Raw genomic sequence first — 22,988 nt, forward strand, 5'->3', positions numbered from 1 at the left:
TATGTACGGGAAAAGAGGCGGGGCTACACGCGACAACAATTGTTGCGTTCGTGTTGCGTCAATATGAGAATTGCAATGATGCTATTTCGATTTAATACAATTTACGTGTAACATGATGGATATTTTCACTTGTTCACTTACGCGTCGCTTTTACATTACGTCACATGACACTGAGTCGACGTTTGGAGAGCGTCAATGAGCGTCACGGGACTAAATTCGTCTGACGATCAGCAGAGGGAGCCACAGTCCACACATATCCAGTATATCCAGTAAGTATCCATCCATCCACCAATCCATGTTCTAAAACTGTTTTTCCTCACGACGGTCGCGGGCGTTCTGGAACCAATCCCAGTTGATTTGGGGCAGTAGGCGGGGTACACCCTGAACTGCTTGCCAGCCAATCGCAGGGCACACAGAGACAAACAACCATTCACAGTCATAGTCACACCTTTTAGAAAATTTAGAGTTGCATGTTTTTGAAATGACGGAGGAAACATGAGTACCTGGAGAAAACCCATGGTGGCACAGAGAAAATATTCAGAGTCCACACAGGAAGGACAGAGCCTGGAATCGAACCCTTCACCTCTGCACTGTGAGGCGTGCGTGCTAATCAGCCGATCACCGTGCCGCCGTTATTCTAAACAAAAACAGCTAAACAAATCGTCTTCAAAATACATTTGATGAAATTCCTATTCATCAAATGTATTCATATTTCGCATTGTAAATTACTTTCAAGAATTGGTTAATTTATGAATGAGTGGTTAGCACGTCGGCTTCACAGTGCAGAGGTACCGGGTTCGATTCCAGCTCCGGCCTCCCTGTGTGGAGTTTGCATGTTCTCCCCGGGCCTGCGTGGGTTTTCTCCGGGTGCTCCGGTTTCCTCCCACATTCCAAAAATATGCATGGCAGGCTGATTGAACACTCTAAATTGTCCCTAGGTGTGAGTGTGGGCGTGGATGGTTGTTCGTCTCTGTGTGCCCTGCGATTGGCTGGCAACTGATTCAGGGTGTCCCCCGCCTACTGCCCGGAGACGGCTGGGATAGGCTCCAGCACCCCCCGCGACCCTAGTGAGGATCAAGCGGTTCGGAAAATGGATGGATGGATGGATAAATAACGCAATAAAATACTAAAATAAAGAATCTGGAATATGAATTTTGATGCGAATTACATAATTGCTTAATGTTTTCATTGTAAATAAACAACAAAATATCAATATAAACAAGTTTACATTTGTACTGTACTTAATTGCTTCCTTTATTATCAAATATAAAGTTCATGATGATATAATAAAATATAAAAATAGTAAAACAAACAAATTTATATCTACATTAAACAGTAATATTTTCTTAAGCATTTGTCTGTGAAATGGTTGCTTTGTTGATAAATACATAAATAATGCAAATAAAAATGATAATTTATATTTATCTTTATTTTGCAAAAAAAGAAAAGGTTTGCCAACCCTGATCTACAGGGTACTGTGTGTGTGTGTGTGTGTGTGTGTTGGGAGGATGGGTAGTGTTTTTTAGGACACATTTTGTTCAGCGTGAAGCAGCGGCCATGTTGCTGCCCCACTTTTATTTAACTTGGCGTCTTTTCAACAACCCCCTCCCCGCCCCCCTCAATCCTTCCATAATCCGTTTCCCCCACCTCCCCAGAGTGCTGTTATCAGCAACATGCAGCACCCCAATCCTGGCAGTTCATTCTTAGGCTAATATGGCTTCGTGTTGGGGGAGGGGGCGTGGAGCTCGGGGGTGTCACGGTGCTTGGTTCAAATGATTAAGAAACATCCGAAGGACACACAGACAGGAGACCCGCTGACAAGCTAACGATATTAGCCCTGCTGGCCTTCTGTTTCTCCATTTCCAAGCAGGCTGCCTATCATTTATTAAACATGGCAGCTGTGGTCATGTGACTGGCCGCCACCCAATCATAAATGATGCACAAGATGGACCGGCTGGCTGTTGCCAGGCGGATTAACCCTGAACAACCCTGAAAGAAAGTAGCCAATCCTTTCAACATGCTTTCACTTGAATCCCTCGAAAGGATGGGAGTTTTTTAACCCCCCCCCCCCCAAAACACGTCAGCCCACAATGACGTCATTGTGTCAAAGTACCGTGTAACTTTCTGCCCGAGTGAGAGATCTCGGCAACGTCAGTATTTTGTGCTGAAATGATGTCATGCCTCATGGATTACAGGTTACTATGGTAACCGATTCGCTCTGTTGAGAGGATGATGATGATGTCAGCATCCAGCGACATTGCCTATTTGCTGGACTGCAGCTGTGGTAGAAGTTCTGATACCGATGTCAATAGTGACACTGTCTATTTGCTGGGTTACAGGTTTGTCACAAAGATTGAAAAATCAGTGGAAAGATACCGTATATTTACTGTTCACCGGGGCTACACTTATTGATTTATGAATTAAAGCCATTCACATGTAGGCATTCTTTCCCAATCCAATCTCTGCCTTGGTGTGTGTGTGTGTGGGGGGGGGGGGGGAGGTCACATGTATTAGGCTCATCTATTTTGTTGCATATATCAGGGTTCCCATTCTTTGCTTTAATTTATTGCCCAGGACTTTTTCATCTGCTACAGTAGGAGTCAAGTAATCATAACATTCACAAATAAAGTCCACCGCCCCAGGAATTGGAGAAGTGTTATTTTCTTCAATTGTACGTAATATTTTGTACATTTAACCAAATTGTTTCAATGTTTACCAGATACCATACCAAATTGACAAAAAGAACAAACAAACAATCAAACAAAAGAAACCAACGACTCGAACATCTGCGAATCGATTCTCATTGTTCCCCCCAAAAGAGCCGTTCAAAAGTATGGCTCGTTCTCAAACTCTAAATTACTTCCATTGCTAAGTCAATCAAAATGATGGAGTCACAGCTGATTGACTGATGAGCTGGTGACGAGGGCAAGAGAGGCCAAAGCCAAAACTAGCACCCATGGCACTTGCCACAGCCAGGGACAGAACACTTGCTAAAAACTGCACGACAAGTCGGAGCGCTGCTCTCTGTGCAGTTTTTCCTCAGTCGCATATTTGCGGTTTCTGCTCTTGGGCAAAGCAGCAAGTATGAAAAGTGGTCCAGTCTGACGACCTGTTAATAGTCGCAATCTCGACACAGTCGTCATGGTTGCTGCGGCACTACTGAAACATAAAGCGCGAGTGTTTTATGCTGGCCATTGAAGGCAGCTCCAAACAGATGTCTGTTGAACCCGTTTGTGTTCACTCACAAGACAGAGAGAGGCAAAGGGAGATTTTTTTTTTTTCGTAGGACAACTCAAGCTTTTTCGGAACCACTGACCCCCGCCTCCCGCCCCCCTTTGTTTTCCATGTAATTCTCCGTGGAAAATTGGTCAACCATTTTCCATGCTTTGGGAACCCGGAATTCTCCTTGGCCAAATTCAGTTTGAACTAATTTTATGTCAAACATACTCCTACTGTATATCATGCTTTTATTTTAAAAAATTAAAAGAACCTCTTTAAGTCAGTGAAGTTATGCAAATCGAGAATTTTTTTTCTGCCCCCTACCCACATATTGGTCAAGCTCCCCTTAAAACTCAGGAGAGAAAGAAATCCCAGTGCCTGTCCAAAAATAAATGTCGTCAGTGACATTGTGTACTTGCTGGACTGCATCTGTTAAAAGGGTCTAAAACCAACATGGAAGTGAAACTGTCTATTTGCTGGATTATCGTGATGTCGCAAACCTAAAACTAACATCTTCGCAACATTATCTCCTTGATGGGAGACACTTATGTCAATTTTTCCAAAAACAACATGGGCGCCATACTGTCTATTTGCTGGATTGTTTGAATGTCTCACATCACAAGTCGTAGTGGAACGCTCTACTTGCTGTACTGCTGCTGTCTCACACACACTTTCTGAATCCATTTTTTGTAGTGGCACAGTCTATTAGCTGGCATGCGGCAAACCTAAACCCATTTTGACTGTTAGACAGCAAAGGTCCCAAGTTAGAGGCAGAGTCAGGTGTGGTTTACACTTTAGTAATGACGTCAACAAAGTCCAAACCAAGGCAATGGCGATGTAGAAAAAAAGACAGGCTATTACATGGACATGGTGGTCATGGTTACATTTCAAAGTAAAAATCAAACAAGGCAATGCTCAAACATGTTTTCATAAATAAACATGTTTCTTTTCCTTCTTTTTTGTTCTGATGACATCATGGAGAATCTTCCCGGTCAAGTGTTTCCTACAAGCATTCGACCACTCCCCGTGGTATGGTTTCCCCGACAAACAACATTTACATGGCAAGGCATATAAGCATGTGTGTGACCGACGCTCCCGTCAAATGCCACCATCACCGACGACAGCAAGTTCATCAACACCTGGCTGGTTGGCACCCATAATAAATAATGTGTAAACAATGATTTAAATAAAAGAAGTTCATCAATAAATACCCCTGTGTGCATGTGTGATTTCAGTAAATAGACCTGACCCCACAGCCACCCCACTAACATTTTCAGTCTGTTGTTTTCAGTAACCGGACCAGACCCAACATCATGAGCTAATATTTTCAAGTCTGCTGATATCAGTTATTAGACCTGACCCAACAAAATGAACGAGCATTTTCAGATTGTTGATTGCAATCGTTAGACCTAAACCAACAGCAATAACATTATCAAGTTGTTGATTTCAGGGATTAGGTCTAATTCAACGGCATCAACGAGCCTTGTCTGTCGGTTTAAGTAATTAAACCCGACCCAAAAATACGAGCTAACATTTTCAGTCGACTGAGTTCATTAATTAGACCTGACCCAACAGCTTGAACGAGCATTTTCAGTCTGTTGCTTCCTCACACACACACACACACACACACACACACACACACACACACACACACACACACACACACACACACACACACACACTCACACTCACACAGTGGCGTTGGTCCAGTAGTGGCTTTCCTTCCTTCCTTGTGAAGAGCCAATCAGCAGCTTCCCCTCGATGCCAAATGTAAACGTCGTCGTTTTGTCTCTTTAATTCTACTTTACAAGGTCTTTGAAATCGAGTCCGTTTCAGCTTCGATCTTTGATCTCGGCTTTGGTCCGAGTTTGTTCCGGTCTTGGTTCAGGTCTTTATATGGCACTCCGGGAAAGAGGGCAAGAACGGCGCCGGAATGTTCCGCAAAAGTGGTGCAGTCCAGAGTAGTCAGGGGACAGATAGAAAGGGGCAGTAAACACGAAAAGAGTTCTCCCAGCCAATTGGAGGCCAGCGTGGCTGACCAATGAGGGATGAGGGGACACAGCTGTGGTCGGTCAGCAGGCGTGGCGTGATTGGATGTTCACTTAGTGGTCGCTCGTTTGCCCTGTTGTGGTTATTTACATGGCGTCGAGGGTCCTTCGCAGCCCCCGTTTAGCTCCCGATGCTAATTCCACAAATGGGTCCCAGCCCGTCGCTTGGCAAATAAATAGCAAATTCGTTGATTGATTGGTGCAGTTCAGAATAAAAATCAAAGAAATCAGACCCCCCTCCCCCAGTTCGCAGGCGTCTCGGTTTTGCCTCCTCAGCTTCCTGACATCAAGTTAATGGCTTGTTCCAGTTTGTGGCGCAGTTTGTGTTTGCGGCAGTAGGCGTCGCGGTCCAGCGCAGTCAGAACCTGCATCATCATCATCATCATATGCCTGGTCAGTTTATTAGCTAAACCCAGACCAAATTCTCGTACTACGCAAGTATACAATGTATGATTATCAGCGTTATTATCTCACCTCTTCCTTGTACTTGTTGATGTAGAAGTAAAGCTCACTGAGCGCGCTTAGCGTGTTAAACTCATTGCCATGCAGACGCGACTGCTCCACCAGATAGGCGTCCATGTCCTGGTCGCTAATGCTCGGCATTTTGGCGATGTCTCTGTAGTACCTGCAAGAAACACGATAAAATACTTAGCCTGTCTTGATGGACATCTAGTAACGCGCTTGCTAGCATGTAACGTAACCATCGATTTCTTTGAGACAATATTGGCTCGTTAGCATGTTTGCTACCCGTGTGCACAGCTCGTGCAGTTGGTTATTCGATTTTATGAGCGACTTGGTGTACGAGCCGACTCTCTACCTCGGTCTTATAGTTAGCTTTGGGGCTACACTAGCTAGTCTGTGTGTTAGCCACTGTACCTCTCCACCCAACTCTTGTAGTTGGGGATGTCTTTAGCGTAGAGCAGTTTGTTGGACGGGGAGTCTTTTCCAAGTCGGTGTTCCGATGTGGAGCACGAGTCCATGAAGGTCTGGGCCACGACCGACAGGCAAGCGTCGGTGATGCTGCTTTTGTGGATGTCGAAAACAAACTGCGGATTCTTGATGACGTTGACCCAGAACCTAAGAGGGAGACTGGACACGCAGACGGCCAATCATGAGAGCGCGATCGCACAGTATAGCAAGTGGTGTGTATACCACGTAAGACGTCATTATCATATATTTGAATTGTAAACGATTGATCAGTGACTTGTATCATCATCGTAAGGCAGGTTTACATGGAGCCCCGTCTTCTGATTTAAATGAATCCGAATGACCAAACGGAATGAAAATGCCTTCATTTAAAGACCAGAATCGGTATAAAAAGGTTGAATCGGAATGGAATTTTAAGCCGATTCGCAGGAGTGGTTTATTCCATTTGCCAGTTTGAACCAGCGTCATGTAAACAATTCAGTCAGACTACCCAAGCCGCGTCCGGTCGGCGCGTGCTCTGTCTGGAGGGAAATGCAGAGTGACGTCATCATATGCGCACTTGAAAATGACAGCCACTTACCGGGGCTGCTCTGTGGACTTGTAACTTGTTTTTATCAAGAGGTTGCGTTCATCCAAGTGTTAAAACCAATCGAAACGAATGCTCAATAGACGAACGAACTCCATCGTGATAACTCGCGTGACGTTTACATCGATTTCCGCGTGTCACACGGCTGTCACAAAGGTGAACTAATAAACAGAGTGGCGCATGTAAACGGCAGATCGGAAGAGATCCGGTCACATGTAAACTGTCCGGTCACATGTAAACCGAAAAGAAGAACAGAGTTCTTCTTTCGGAATGATTTCAATCGGAATAGCAAAAACAAAGTCGCCATCGCTGAATCGGAGTGAATCAAACGCTAATTCTGATGAATGTTATCATAATCTGAGTGAATCTTAGCGTCTTTGGAGTGAATCGTATCTTCACCGATGCAAAGAAACTTTTGAAGACAGTTTTTTGGCGCTAATTCTTTTCTCTAGCACATCAGGTTTTAATACAAGAATATTGTCATATTTCGTACTGTATTTTCCGCACTAAAAGGCGCACCTACAAGCCTTCCATTTTCTTGAAAGCTCACAGCGTGCCTTAAAATCCGACGCGCCTTGTGTAAGGTCATTACGGTAATATGTCAACCCCAAAATGGCTCCTTGCTAGAGACATGCTTACAACGCAGAGTTCAAACTTAAGGCAATCGGTTTCGCAGTTGAACACGGAACTAGAGCAGCGGCAAGAGAGTTCAACGTAAACGAGTCAATGTTCGAACTTGCTGTTGGTTAAGTGAACTGTTTCGCTGCTTTATTCAATAAGTTTTATTGACATCTGATCGTCGCTATTTAAATCCGGGTGTAGTGTAGTGTTGGCATTTCCTTGAGTGTAGCACCATCTAGTGGATGCATTGTAGATTGTGTCTTATAATGCAGTGCGTCCAATATATGAAAAAAATTACAAAATAGGCCATTCGTTGAAAGTGCGCCTCATAATCCAGTGTACCTTTTAATGTGGAATACACGGTAATATTTATGAATTAAGGGTTAGGGACAGCAACCGTCGGATTTTTTTATTCCTCTATAAATTACAACGCATCGTAAAATCCGTATTGCGCAAGCTTTTATAGATCTCACTTACCCCCATGCAGCCATTTTCAGAACCACATATCCTCGCTCAAAAACAAAAAAACCCCCCACATATCTCAAAAACCTTGATGGGCTCGAAAAAAAACATTTAAACATCGAAAATACATTTCGGGAGACAAAAAGCCATTTCTGTTGATCTGTTATCCTACCAGTTGCTCTTCCAGGTGTGTCGCACGTCCGGGTCGCTGATCTGTCGCTTGTCAGCCTGCTCATCCAGAAAGTCAAACATGTATTTGATGGCCAGCGGCAAAGCAGAGCCTCGATGGGCCGTGCTGAAGACAGTCTCAAACAGGTCGTCCACAAACTTCTGCAGCGTCCCCTGTTGGCGGGTGGAGCAAAGCACATGCTGGCGTTGAATTCCGAACCGCCCGAACGATGTGTGCAATTTGCGCTGTCCTCAATATTGGAGGAGTTATCGTGACACCTTTGTGGCCAGCAGGCGCGTCAGGTAGATTTCGGACACCATTTTGCTGCCGCGATCTCCTTCCCGCTGGTCACTGTGCTCGTGGTTCTTGACCAGGTGCCAAAGTTTTGTTCCTAAAACACACGCGAGATTAGCCATGTCACCGTACCCAAATTCCGACTTTCATACTATGCCTGCGTCAAGTATACCGACAATGTAGCATATGTAACACTTGTCCTAGCTCACTGTTAGCAAAATGGCAGCTACCTGTCTCCTGGTCCGGTGTGATCATGGGCGCTCTGGACCTCAGACTGTCAGGACTACTGGATGTGCGCAGTAACGATTCTGCATGTACAAGCACGCTGTGGTTAGTTTGTGTGCGTGTGGTCGTGCGTTGACAATATCCGCTCGTGAGTGTGTCAGCGAACTGTCCCCACACTGTGGCTCTTCTGGTTGTTTCTTATCTTCGATTAGCTACACTGCATTGGTAAAAGTACTTAGAATAGGACTCGCATCCAATTACAATACGATTCACATGATACGATTCACTTAGGGTATGATTCAATCCGATTACGATATGATTTGCGACAAGTAGGAGACCATTAAATTAACTGTAATTATGAAACAAATAACTCCGATTCAGACACATTTCACTCCGAAGATCGTTTGATTCATTACAGCTATTTACTGCAATTTTCGATTCACTACTATTGCGATACGAATGAATCCGAGTACGATCTGTTTCCCTGCGATTCTGATCAAAATTCACTCCGCTTACGATGCGATTGACGACAAGCACGATACGGAGCACGACAATTGTGATGAGGTTCACTACGATGACGAAACAATTGGTTTCGCTCTGATCATGACGCAATTTACTGATTATGATACACGTTGTGCCAATTGTTATATGATTCACTGCAATTAGGATACAGTTCACGCCGATTATGAGACTATTCACGACAATTACGTTTCAATTATGATTCACTCTCATTAACATACGACTCACTCCAATTACAAAATGATTCACTATTGTTATAATACAATTTCCTACCATTATGATACAATTGTAGAATTCAATTCGCCAGCGAGCGAAAAAAATCTAAGAGCCATCTACAAGTGGACAGGTAGCACAGATGCTAAATCACGAATATAGCCTAATTCCGCACGCGCGGTCCAGGTTAAGGTGTGTGTGTGTGTGTGTGTGTCTACCATATCTGCTGAGTGATCTGGTGAACGTGAAGCTGTTGGCGATGTTGTAAGCAGAAACCTGCTTCTGGACCAGGGCCACCAGGGAGCCGTCTGTTACCTGGCAACACATCAGCATTCAGCTAAGGCTGCACGCCGCTTCCTGGTCACCTGACGGGGGGGCGGACGGACGGACGGAACAACAGACCTGATAGTGAGCAAGCGTGTTGAGTCGCTTCCAGTCGCTCTCAATCTTTGTGGTCACATCTTCGTCCTGCAGGATTATCCTGGTCAGCCGACCTTGACGCCACTCTGAACACGCACACACACACACACACACACTTGAAATGAATCTTATCATGTGAAATGTATCACAATCGAACGTGTGGTCCACAATGTTAGGCATGCGTATGCTCATTCATAAAACCTTACCGAGATCCATATCGTCAGCCTGCGGTCGCTGCGAGAAGGGAATCCCCTTGTAGACGGCGTCCAGCAACTTGTCTTTGACCTGCGTCACCGTGTCGCAGTTCAACACCTTGACCGGCACCTCCGTTCCCGCCTCGCCCTCCGGGGGGATGCACATCATCGTCTAAAAGGGAGATGACGGATGGTCTGCGGAGGCACAACTGCGTGCACGTGCGAGCATACGCGCGCGTGGGCGTTACCAGCTGCTTGTAGTCAATCTGCTGCCGGATGAGTTTGTCTTCGCTGAGGGAATAACGCGCTTCGCCCGTGATGGCGTCGATGGGCCCTTTCTCCATCTGCTGCTTGATGGCGCAGTAGAGCATAAACAGAGGCTCGCCGGCACACTCCTGACGGCAAATGGGGGAGAAAAAAAAAACACATTGAAGAGAATCGCATTGTAATGGCGGCAAATTGTAGCGAATCATGTCTTAATCGTATCGAAAGTGTCGCGAGCTCCGCCCAGCTCTTGTGGTTGACCATGAGGCTATGTTAGCTAATTAGCATCTTAACTTCCTCGCGCGCAAAACAAACACCAGCATGCCAATCACCTTGAGGAAACGATACAGAAGGAAGGTGAACCAGTTGGTCAGCATCTTCTCAGCCACAGACTCCGTTCTGCAACACACAGTTCAAAGGTCAAACGGTAAGTCGGAGCGGTTGAACCCACACACGGGGGCGGTCAGGGTCAATGGTCGCCAACGGACCTCCTCAGCAGCAGTTTGGGGTGGTTCCGGTTCTCCAAGTTCTTCTCAATAAGGTCCGCCAGCAGCTGCTTGAGCACCACCGTAGCGTATTCCATGCGACCCTGATGTAAAGCCACGCCTGTTAGTAGAGCAACCACGGCGCTAGCCCGAAGGCCATGTTCAAAATGCTACGTTAGCTTTGCGTACGAGCTAGGTACCCTGGCAGAATGATGCCAGGCCTTTGAGAAACCGAGGTGTCTTCGGTAGCACGATAGCGCATTTCGCACCGAGGAGGCGGTACCTGTAGCGCGGCCATCAGCAGCGAGGCCACGTTCCCGCGGTCCCGCATGGAGAACGACCTCTGAGCCTCCAGCGTGTGGATGAAAGTCAACAGGAACATTTTGTTGTTGAGAAGCTGACTGAAAAGTCGGAGGGCTTTCTCCACATTGGCCGGCGACTGAAAGTACACACAGTCAGACAAGTCACTCAATTGGCAACACTGACTGTGCTTTTTTTAAACTTGCTCTGTGTGAAGGTTTTTGTGTTTGTGTGCGTGTGTGACATACATCCAGCTCCTTGAGTACAGGATGTTCTTCAATTCCTGGGAACATGACCCTCATGGTGTAAGTGCGATATTCCAAGAAGGGAATCTTCACTCCGTCCATGTCGTTGGTGAGCTCCTGAATATCGGTCTGCAGCTCGGCAAAGGCTACACAACACGAACACATGCGAAAAATATGAAAAATAGACACATGCACATGCGCGCACGTGTATGTGTGTGTTGGTCGTGCGTGGGTGTGCGCACCCTCTTTGCACTCCAGCGCCACCCTGCTCTCGAGATTGTCCATCTGGAGCTGAAGACGCTTTAGTGTGCGGTCGGCGTCGCGCGTCTTTCGCTTGTAGGCGATCAGTACGGCGATGATGGCTACTAGCAGCACGCCCCCACCTGCGCCGATGCCAATGATGGCGGGCAACGTGAGGGCACTGTCCGAATAAATGTGCAGCGTTCCCGGGGAGAACTCCAAACCTCCGACCAGGATCTACGGGAAATTGCAGCCGGAGGTTAACGCCGACTACAGTGAAACTCCTCTACAACGAAACCTACATGGGCGAATATATCCCCTAGTGTGAAAAAATGTTCTTGTATGAAAGCCCACTTTTCTGCTCCCCCTATGATGAAAAGTCCCCCTGTTCAGTTATACAGAATCTTTTTCTCTCGCAACGAGATTCACTACAACGAAAACAAGCCTTCTGCAAAAGTGTAATCCAACCTCAGCATGTCACAGCGACCTCTGCTGCTTCGTTCGGGAACGGCAACAGCAACCACCGCACTGGTTTACACATGCGCAGTAGTCCAGGAAGTATGTGTGTGTGTGTGTTTACATCTGAGATAAAATTTGCTACAGTGAAAAGCCCCCTGTTGTGAAAAAGTTCTTGCTGCAAACATGATTTCGTTGTAGAGGAGTTTCACTATACTAATGAACTAAAATGCTGTGGAATTGACTGAATTGTGAGACTTCGCCTTTCCCCTGAAAACAGATTTGTTGGTTAATGGAAGAGGACGTGGTGGGCGAAGGGCTCGCTCACCAGCACCCGTTGCTCTCCGGTCAACTCCGGCGAATCGCAAAGCAGCTGATGTTCCGACACCGTCAACAAGCACGGCGACTCGCCAATCAGAACGGTGTAGTTCAGACGGTTGTTGCCGGGGGCGGCCGGGACCAGATTCTTCCCCTGCACGCGAAGGCAGTTCTCACATGAGGTGCTCCAAATCGGGACTTTCTGTGAGGGTGTTTCTCACCTTGAGGATGATGGGTGACCCCGGCTTGACCTCGAGGATTCCTAAGGTGCCCAGGGGGTCAAAGGTCGGGTTGGGGTAGTGCGTGAAGGAGGTGGAATTAAGCACCAGCACAGATGACACCTGACGGCCAAAATATCATCGCACCAAACCATGAATAACAACGTCAACAATATTGATTTACTCGAGGTAAAGTTGAACATGATCACATTTATGCTCAAAAATAAAACTTCAGGAATTCATTATATATGAAAATGGACTATTTAATCTGAGGAGCTGCCTTGTGCATCGCGCCAGCCCTGATTCCGTCCCACATACCGCTGGGCTAACGGCAAGCCCCCGGCTTCTGTTAGATTGAGAACGAGCAGTCCCAATCTTAGTCCATTTTCCATGCTTCGTCCACTTTCATGCTCAGAACAGACGCGTCTTGGTGTTGGTGCAAAGTTGTACCAACGTCGCGCGCATCACCTGATCCAAGATGAAGCCAAACTCATCGGCATGAAGCGCCCCCTCCGGCGGGTTGGGTTTGCCGTAGACCAGGCCGGGAGCCAAACACGTCATGACACTGTCATTGACCGCCGTGCAGAACTGAGGACATACACCAGAGTGGGAGCCAATAACCACATGAGGTACCAACAATAGGTTTTCATAAGAAATAGACCAATGTGTCTTTTTCTGGGCCGATACGGATCTATTAGTAATCAAGGAGGCCGATAACCGATATTTGGAGCCGAAATTTATTTTCAGTCAAAGGGAAAATATTGGTGTCAAAAAAAAAAAACGGCAACCTCCAACTTAACTTTGTCGAAAGGTCTTTAAGCCTCTGTTTATTGAAGAACTTTTCAGAATTGCAAAAATGTTGTTTTGTTTGTTTATTTCATCTGAAACAATAGAAATGTTGGCTGTAAAATTCCAACAAAAAGGTCAAGGAGCTCACAAGAAACAAGTCAATAGCTCTCTACAGCTTTAAACAATACATTTTCCAAAATGTCAAAAGAACTGAAACATTCAACTTTTACTTAAATTTAAAAAAAGAAGTGCAGAGAGTTCCCAGGCTCAGCAGCAGCTTTTATGTAGTTAAAATTTAAAGAAATAGTTCTCTGAAGTTTCACACAGTTTTATTAAATTGATCTCTTGCAGGCCGTCATATTTTTTTTAAAAGCCGATACCGATATTTGTTATAATGCCCGACGTCGGCGCCGCTAATCGGCCCGGCCGCGAATCGGTCTATTCCTAATTTTAATCACAACGTGAGGTCATAGCCAGGTGGTGGGAGAACAATAAGTTTTCATCACCGTGTGAAATTATAATCATGTAATGCCCAAGTAACGTGAGGCCATCACTATTTGACTTGGAAAAAAAAAAAAGTGGTGTCAAATCATAATAATGTGGTGTCATCGGCATGCCGGGTCATTTCAATTTGACATCATAACATGTGATATCATCGAGATGTGGCCGGCCTTACGTTGTTTGTCTCCACGCCGCCATACTTTGCTCTGACTTTGGGCTCCTGGATGGTGAGCAGGTTGGTTCCCATGACGGTGATCACTGTGCTACCGCTACGCACGCACACACGCACACGCAAGTGGGGGCGTCAGACATCTGTGCTGTGATTGGCGGACAGCGGAGGTGGGCGCAGGCCTACTTGAGGATGGACCAGTTAGGTTCTATGGCGGTGACGGTTGGGTCCTCCGTGTACGTGTATTTGATCTCTGAGCTGGTCACTTCGGCCTTATCGATCATCAGGCGGATGGGGGCGGGGCCAACTCCCGACGGTGAGGCGGGAGTTATGCAAACCACCTCCCGATTGATGCGTCTGGATGAGAAGAATCAGAAGAATGTTCCACTTGGACTGCGGTTTGTGCGAGCAACGATTTCCGTGCTCATGACTTACTTGACGAACAGACACTCGTCTTTGTCGATGAAGACCGACACGCTGCTGCCGGCGTCCAAGTTCCGACCCGTCACCGTCAGTCTGGTTCCTCCGGAAACCGGACCTCTCTCTGGACGAACGTTGCTCAAACTGGGACTCTGCGAGAGAGCAAAAGAGAGAGGGATGGGGGTGGGGGTGGGGTGGGGCATCAAGAGTCTGCTTGGCACTCTCAACAATACAAGAAGAGACAAAGGTGAGGACGTGAACCAAGTCTCACCACGAAGGCGTACGCTTGTGTGGACATGGTGCGGTACTCGGCGCTGCACACGCCGATACACAACTCCACCGCACCGCCAGGAGAATGAGGCAGCAGCGCCTCAGCCATGTCGCACACCACCCTGTATGTGCATGCAGGCCCACACACACACACACACACACACACACAGATTAATTGGCTGTCCATCAAATGTCAGCAACCCACCGAATACAACATAGTCTCACGTCGGCTGCATTTTAACCGCACACTGAATACAAGTCAGTCACATGTAAACTAAACGCCGAATGGATGTCAACAACATCCTGATGGCTGCACGTTGCGGCCTATAAGTGACACTTTTTGTGGGTTTACGATGGTGACGCTTGCGGCATTAGGAATCCCGTTGGCGAAGCGTCCGAGGCAGGACGCGGCCTGCCGCGATATGAATTGGCCGCCTGCCGCATCGCTGGAAGAATACGTCATGTACTGACGAACACTCAAGTGGGAATCACGACGCCCCACTTTGGCCTGTCAGCCCAGCGGACAACTAAGAGGCACATTTTCTGACCGGTACAGCACACCAAAAAGTGTCGGCATGCGCTTTGCTATGCAGTCCTCCTTCATCCCCATCATCGTAATCATCTTCATCGTTGTTGATGTGGACATGCAGGTAACTGGACATTGATTACATTGAACGTGCTTAGCTGTCAGCTGTTTCCCGTAGTTTTCGGAGCGAAATTTCAAGCGAGTGTTTCAAATAATATGTTTTGAGATGATCATTTGTGGAATCTTTACGGTTGAGTCGACTATTAATACCGGGAATTCGAATCACTTTAAGGCAAGCTTTATTTAGTCGTGGAAATTTGTGATTGACTGTTGCACTCGGTCACTATCTACCAAATGTCGGCTGCACGCTGAATAGATGTCAGTCCCGTCTTGGTCACATCTCAACTCAGTGTGTACAATACAGTCAAACCTCGGTTTTCGAACGTCTCTGTTCTCAACCAAAAATCTCGAGTTTTTTTTTTTTTTTATGCCTCGGATTATGACTGAATTTCGGTTCTCGAACAAACTGAGCGCACTTGAATCCGTCACTTGACTCCTCTCGCCTTCCTTCCACGAGGAAGTGACGCGTCCTCGTGTAGCGTTCCATTGTGAGCAGAGGTGATCAATAAAGATTTTTTTTTTTTTTTTTTAAAGAGTGTGGTTTCGGTTTTCAAACAAATTGGTTTTTGAACAGTCTTCTGGAACGGATTATGGTCAAAAACCGAGGTATGACTGTGATTTGAATGGTGTTAGGCAGCACACTCCAATGATGCCCCCACCCCAAAAAAAAGTTTGGCCGACACTGACCTCTCCGCGCTGATGTAGAGCGAGGGAACGGGCGTACAGCGAACACCGGCCACCTGCACGTGTGTGATCTCCTTCACCTGCAGACCCAAGTTTTCCCCCTCGATGGTCACTCGAGTCCCGCCCTCGCGAGGTCCCGTCAGAGGAGCGATCTGCGGGACACCAACTTGAATGAGATGGCGGGCGTGGGGGGCGGCGCCGAGGGAGTGAGGCGGGTACTCCTACCTTGTTGATGCGAGGGTGGCTGCAGCGCAGGTTGTGGCGTCCGTGGTGCATCCAGCTGTGTTCCGGCGCCGGGCAGTGCTGACGCAGCACGCACTTCCTGCTTTCGGCGCACCAGCCGCATTGGAAGGCGGTGGGCGCTTTCAAGCACTGGCCGCAGCTCGAGCGTTGAGCCTCGCACTTGTAGAGCAACGCTGTGCGCGCAACGCCGCATGAGCAAGGGAAGAGGCGGGAACAAATCGGAAGAGTAAAAAGACTGTAGGAGGAAGACATGCGTCCGTCTGAACCGCTTATCCTCACGCGAGTCGCGGGCGTGCTGGAGGACATCCCAGCTGTCTACACCCTGAACCGGTGGGCTGCCAATCGTAGGGCTCACAATGACAAACGATCGTTCACACGAAGGACAATTGAGAGTGCTCAATCAGCCTGCCATGCCTGTTTTTGGAATGTGGGAGGAAAGCCGGCGAAATCCTATGCATGCACGGGGAGAACCAGAGGCCGGGTTCGTTGTTTGCTTCTATATATGCCCTGCGAATGACTGTGGACCAGTTCAGGGTGTAGTCTAGCATCTACCCAGAGGCTCCCAGCAACTCCCTGCGACCCTGTTCAGGATAAACGGCGTTGATCGTGGATGCATGGAATAAAGCAACATACAAAAGTTAATCGGCCTTCCAACCCGGTGAGCCTTAAGTATGAAAAGTTCTAACCGCTAGACCCATTCATTGAAACCGCGCTTCAGAATGCTCCGTAAAAATACGGTATAAATGTTTTTGGGTTTTTTTTTCACTGCAATTGGCCATTGATTTTCATTGTTCGCGGGCCGGCACAGTCCCAATCCCACCGTACGATGTTATTTCTCTCGTCCTCCGTGAAAGGAGTCCTCGGTGGACATCAGTGTGGAAAACTGGTCAGCGCCGACAGGGGACAGATTAGGAATGTCAATTCGCACAGTACCTTTCATGGACACCGGCTTGTCAATGAAGAAATCTCCATCCCAGACGATGTTGAAGTCCACCGGAAGGTCAGCTGCTTCCATTCCCTCGTACCAGTACTACGCCGCGCAAGGACACGCAAATATGTCAACACATTAGTTCATGTCAACACACACGCATTTCCATTTCCACTTACATTTCGGGACAATTTAGTGACTTAAGCGAAGCTGACATGCTAGCATGTTTTCGAAATGCGGGAGGGAAAATCCACGCAAGAACCAGGAGTTTTTGCGTCATGGGGAACTCCCAAAGCCTTCAACGGGAATTTGGTGGTGTGAGATACAAATTTTGCACAGGGTACTGTATGAATGCGTATTGTTAAGATCTCATTCCAGCCAGCATCAAATGATTAACTCTGCATTCTACTCGCCTTTTTTTTTTAATGTTTTTTTTTTTGGGGGGGGGGGGTTCTGTTGATGTGATGTTTGCATTTGAATCCATCTCTTTGTGCCAGTGACTCTCTGCGTGCGTGTGCCTAATGCTTCCATTACCATTAAAATCATCCAGCTGAGCCCAGCGAACAGCCTCGGCGCACACGTTCTCATGAGACTTGTTATTCGAGACCGAGTGGCGAGTTATTTCTAAGCAGGACTTGTGGTTGTTGCGCTTTGGTATGAGATGAAGTCAATTGAATTGATCTGATATCAAGTGAACCTCACACACACACATACGATTGAATTTGAACAAAAGTACACAGATGTAACGATTCGGTTAGGGATCAATTGACAGTACATTTAATAGGGCCTCCAAAACTGCCCTCCAAATGTCGGTTCTTTCCAAAAGCACAACGAGCAATACAAAAGCCAATTCCAATGCAGTCGGGACGTGTTCAACATATATAAAAACAGAATACAATGATTCGCAAATCACGTCCAACCTGGATCGAACTGATTGCATTACAGAGACGAGCGGTTTCATGTTCACACGAATAAACGTGATTGTTTTTGTTGTTTTTTTTGCAAAAAATTATGAGCTTTCGATTTGATGGCTGCTGGTCGTTCCAGAAAAGCTGGGACAGGTGGCAAAAAAGACTGAGAAAGATGAGGTGGGCTCATTAGAGCGCTTTTTTTTTTAAACATCCCACAGCTGAAGAGGCTAACTGGGAACAGGTGTGTGCCGTTGATTGGCTAGAAAAGGAGCTTCCCTCCGTCGCTCATCACTCGCTTGTCATTCACAAGCAAAGATGCGGCGATGTTCAGGTCTTTGTGAACAACTGCATGAGAAAATAGTCTGAGGACAACGTACCTCATGTACAATTGCAATGGAATTTCGGAATGTCATCATCTTTTGCAAATTTCTCCATTGTGGGACAAATAAAGGTTTTCTTATCTTATCTATGATCATCAAAAGGTTCAGAGAATCTGAAGAAATCCCCGGCATGTAAGCGGCGAGGCCGAAAACCAACTTCGATCCCTCAGGCGTCCGTGCATCAAAAACCGACATGTGTAAAGGATCTCGCCACAGGGGCTCAAGCAACACTTCACAAAACCAAGGTCGGTAAATCCAGTTTGCCACGACATCCCTAAGTGAAACTTGAAACTCTACTTCCTATGACAGGCAAAAGCCATTCATCAACAGCAGCCAGAAACGCCCCGCAGCTTCTCTGGGCTTGAGCTCCTCTAAGATGGACTGATGCAAAAAGGAAAAGTCTTCTGTGGTCCGACGAGTCCACATTTCCAATGGTTTTTGGAAATTGTGGACGTCGTGTTCTCTGGGCCAAAGAGGAAAAGAACCGTTTGGACCGTTAAGGACACAAAGTTCAAAAGTCAGCATGTGTGATGGTACGGGGCTGCGTTAGCGCCAATGGCTTGCGTAACTTGCACATCTGCGAAGGCACCTTTGATGCTGAAAGGCACATAAAGCTTTTGGAGAATCACATGCTGCCATCCAAGCAACATCTTTTTCATGGACGCACGCCTCTGCTTATTTCAGACAATGCCAAACAACATTTTGCACGTGTGACAACAGCGTGGCTTCGTTGTGAAAGGGTGCGGTTATAACTAGACTGGCCTGCCTGCAGTCCTGACCTGCCTCCCATTGAAAATGTGTGGCGCATTATGAGGCGTAACATACGACAACGGAAACCCCGAACTGTTGAACAGTCAAAGTTGTACATCATCCAAGAATAGAAAAAAAAATTCCGCCTACAAAGCTGTGACAATTGGCGTCCTCAGTTCCCAAACGTTTAATGAATGTTGTTAAAAGAAAAGTGATGGAACAAAGCGGTAAACATGACCCTATCAAAGCTTTTTTGCAACATGTTCCTGCCATAAAATTCCAAGTTTATGATTAGAGTCAAACCTCGGTTTTCGAACGTCTCTGTTCTCGACCAAATCGGTTTTCGACCAATAATTTCAAGTTTTTTTTTTATGCCTCGGGTTACGACCGAAAATCGGTTCTCGACCAAACTGAGCGCACTTGAATGCGCCACTTGACTCCTCTCGCCTTCCTTCCACGAGGAAGTGACGCTTCCTCGTATAGCGTTCCATTGTGAGCAGACGTGTTCAATCAAGATTTTTTTTGTTTTTAAAAAAGCGTGGTTTCGGTTTTCCAACAGCCTTCTGGAATGGATTATGGTCGAAAATCGAGGTGCGAATGTATTTGCTCAAACCAATCAGGTTTATCAGCATTAACTCATTCACTCCCAAAGACGTTTTTAAATGTCTTTTCAGACTTGGTCCAGAATTGTCTGGTACTGAATGAGTTAAGCATCTTAGTTTTGTCGTGTATCCAATTAAATATTGATTGAACATGATTCACAAATCATTGTATTCTGTATTGATTTGTTGAACACAATGCCCCAACTTCATTGGAATTGGATTTGTACAGTCGTAGGCTACTTGGGAAAAAAAAAATGTTTGAATCAAGAATGTGTCGGCAATGTCTGTGTGCTTTGGTTTTATTGGAATAAATGCTCAATTTCCTCTTCATTTAAAACCCCTCATGCGCACGCAGGCACACACACGCCTACTCCACTTGGGTCGCTGACACAAGGACAAATGAAGGTCACTGTGCCGGGAAGACGACTGTGCTTCTCAGGCAGAGGAAAAGCAGGCTGTGCAAGACGACGGTGGGGGTTGTGGTGCGTTTTACCGTCACATTTTCAAGTTAGTCGGGCTTGTGAGGGGGAAGGCGGGGTAGCCGTTGATGGGGGAGCACAACTGACGTCTTAGGCTAATCTTTCATTTCAAAAAAACTCCAAAAGCTTGTCTTTATTCCTTGGGCTGCATGTGCAGAAGCGGTTTGGATGGCTTTGTTGATTCATTCGCGGGTCTGTCGCCGCGTATAATGCACAGCGTGCGAGTCGACTAGCAATAACTGTGAACCGAAACGTACGGTGTAGCAAACACACGTTCAGACTCTGATGATGACAAAAATATTTTGGGGTTATTCGTGTGCAGCCCAGTAGTCGTGTAGTGTGGGTGTTCAACGCTGATCTGACACCCATGGTCTTAGGAAAGGTTTATAAATAGGATTGGGCAAACCTTTGAGCACCAGTGCCACATTTTCTTTTCATGTAATCATTACAATAAATACATTCTGTTATGAGGCTAATTAATGAATGAAAAATGAAGTTGATTTTAATTGACCGATTTTACTATATTTTTAATGCCTTTATGAGTACAATAAGTATTACAGGACTCTTGGTAATTTTATCAGAATCGGAACAACACGCATTCGCTTTATTGTCATTGCACCACAAAGTGCAATGAAATGGAACAAACACAACGCGTTGAAGAGACATAGAAAAACAACGACCAACGGGGAATACAGAACGCAAGTCCGCAGGGTCGTCTTTTACAGCGCCCCATTTGCGCAGATGAAAAGAAAAAAAAACATAAGGAAGGGGGAGGGGGGCAAAAGAACCCCAGCCTTAGCCACGCTAAGGGGAGCACACTATCGATTTGGAAATAACCTCGGCAAACAGGCACACACACACACACACACACACACACACACACACACACACACACACACACACACACACACACACACACACACACACACACTTTAATACTACAGGGCGGCAAAAACAACATAGCACGTAAACAATGAACACCATTTGCAAATTTCCACATTATGGGACCAACAAAGGTGGTATTATTATATCTTATATTTAGTGTAAAAAAAAAAAAAACGCTCTTGTTTGTTCTTGTTTTCAGGTGAATGCCCTTTGTAGCTTGAATGACATCAGTGCGAATGGCAAGCGCTAAGTTATGGAATTGAAAATGACACAGTTACCCACTTTACCAGCCAGCCGCATTTCATGCATTACTGAGGGTAGTTATCTTGTCCCGGAGTGTGTGCCCATCAGAAATAAATTCATATTGCTGCCATTTAGTGTTAGTGTGTGTGTAGAGTTGTGAAGATGACACAGTTAAATTGGTGTCGTACCTTCCTGTCATGTGCAAAGTTAGTATGGTTTGCTAAGTTCGGTGCTATATTAGCTTCCGCTTTACGTCATATTGTGTCTAATAACATGTAGTGTATGTATTCTGGTTAATGTGCAGCTCCTGGATTTAACTAAATGTCCTAACTTGGAATCGGACTTTTACTTTAACGAGGGCAATCAGTCAAGCCTTACCGAAGTGTTCTGACACTGGATGCAGGACGAGTTGAAGCGCACCGCCGGAATGCGCTGGACTTTCCCTTGGATATGGAACACGCACTCGTAGTTCTTCTGGCCCGACTGAGGCTGCGGGAGGTTGCGTGCTCGCAACGTGATCGGACGAACCAGACCGGCCGCCACCAGGATGTCGGATGTGGGCAGTATCTGAGGACAGCCCTGTGGACGGAAAGTCACACAATCAGCAAGATGGCGGTTGTGTTTAGCATTAGCATCCTTGCTTGCCTTCTTCTTTATCGGTTTTGCCGCCTGCAACAAATGGAAAAGACACCGGTGGCTCAAGTGTGAGCTGGGGATCTTGAGACTTAATATTTCAAACGGTCGCTTCGCATCACCATTTTTGATTGTAATTATCGTCACTACCGTATTAAGCGTCTCTGAGATTAAATAGCTCTATCGCTGGCTCCTTTTTGTATTGTTAGCAATAGCACCAGCAGCTAACAGCTGCAAATAAGATTTTTACGGGAACCCCCCCCCCCACCAAGCTCGACAGATAGGGTTGTCGATTTTCACATTTTCATGGTGTTTCATCTCGAGCGCAAAGCACTTCAATAGTTAGTTCTGACTTTGTGTCACAGGTGATTAACTCGTATAGTGGCAGTCGAAAAGGTTTTGCGACTTGGACTGAAAATGAAATACGTACACACTGCAACAGTATTTCTCAGGGGAGATGAAGCTTCACGAACGAGTATCGGCACAGTAATTAATTGCCTTGTGACTGACAGGAAGCCGGTTAGCACCGCAGGAAGTGGACCAGAGCACGGCATGCCGCAGTGACTATGGAGAAATGCTTTAAACGGAGTCTTCACTTATCCACGCACACGTAGGGACAAAGACACACACATACACACACACACGTCCGTCCATCAATCAATTCATTTTCTATTGCATGTCTCCACGAGGGCTGCGGCTGAGAGCTGGAGCCTATCACATCGGACTTTATTGCGAAGCGGGGACACCCTGGATTTATCACCAGTCAATGGCTGGACAAATATAGACAAACAACAGACTGGTCACTCTTGTAGACGAACCGAATGCCCTGCTAAAAGAAAAAACAACAACAATGTTTCTCCCTCATTAAATTTTGTAGCAGTAGAGAATTGATTGGTTTCACCTAAATCACCCATATAACGGTGGCTTTTATGCAAATTATTTTTGACATCTGAGCGGTCCTTTTCCTCTATAAAATACCAACGATCACTGGAATTGTGCTTTTGACGGCAAAATAATGTTTTTACAAATATT

The 22,988-nt window shown here is 46.3% G+C and overlaps 1 protein-coding gene across 1 annotated transcript in view; it reads right to left on the minus strand.

Moving 5' to 3' along the window:
* Nucleotides 1-3,995: 3,995 nt before the first annotated feature.
* The window catches only part of plxna3 (plexin A3), a 43,384-nt gene continuing 24,391 nt past the window's right edge, over nt 3,996-22,988 (minus strand). The window contains exons 13-38 of the mRNA XM_086112640.1: nt 21,702-21,902; nt 17,079-17,175; nt 16,128-16,318; nt 15,906-16,054; nt 14,574-14,694; nt 14,318-14,454; nt 14,069-14,239; nt 13,889-13,982; nt 12,892-13,011; nt 12,427-12,546; nt 12,216-12,359; nt 11,434-11,668; nt 11,195-11,337; nt 10,930-11,085; nt 10,650-10,750; nt 10,494-10,560; nt 10,146-10,292; nt 9,910-10,069; nt 9,686-9,789; nt 9,502-9,598; nt 8,557-8,634; nt 8,311-8,423; nt 8,036-8,205; nt 6,144-6,356; nt 5,742-5,892; nt 3,996-5,632 (exon numbers count right to left, since the gene is read on the minus strand). Coding sequence (XP_085968766.1) covers nt 5,540-5,632; nt 5,742-5,892; nt 6,144-6,356; nt 8,036-8,205; nt 8,311-8,423; nt 8,557-8,634; nt 9,502-9,598; nt 9,686-9,789; nt 9,910-10,069; nt 10,146-10,292; nt 10,494-10,560; nt 10,650-10,750; nt 10,930-11,085; nt 11,195-11,337; nt 11,434-11,668; nt 12,216-12,359; nt 12,427-12,546; nt 12,892-13,011; nt 13,889-13,982; nt 14,069-14,239; nt 14,318-14,454; nt 14,574-14,694; nt 15,906-16,054; nt 16,128-16,318; nt 17,079-17,175; nt 21,702-21,902 — 3,573 coding nt within the window. The 3' untranslated portion in view covers nt 3,996-5,539. The remainder of the gene's footprint in view (nt 5,633-5,741; nt 5,893-6,143; nt 6,357-8,035; nt 8,206-8,310; nt 8,424-8,556; nt 8,635-9,501; nt 9,599-9,685; nt 9,790-9,909; nt 10,070-10,145; nt 10,293-10,493; nt 10,561-10,649; nt 10,751-10,929; nt 11,086-11,194; nt 11,338-11,433; nt 11,669-12,215; nt 12,360-12,426; nt 12,547-12,891; nt 13,012-13,888; nt 13,983-14,068; nt 14,240-14,317; nt 14,455-14,573; nt 14,695-15,905; nt 16,055-16,127; nt 16,319-17,078; nt 17,176-21,701; nt 21,903-22,988) is intronic.

Source organism: Hippocampus guttulatus, chromosome 1, assembly GCF_054856545.1.
Source record: "Hippocampus guttulatus isolate MCC_2025c chromosome 1, RoL_Hgut_1.0, whole genome shotgun sequence".
NCBI lineage: Eukaryota > Metazoa > Chordata > Actinopteri > Syngnathiformes > Syngnathidae > Hippocampus > Hippocampus guttulatus.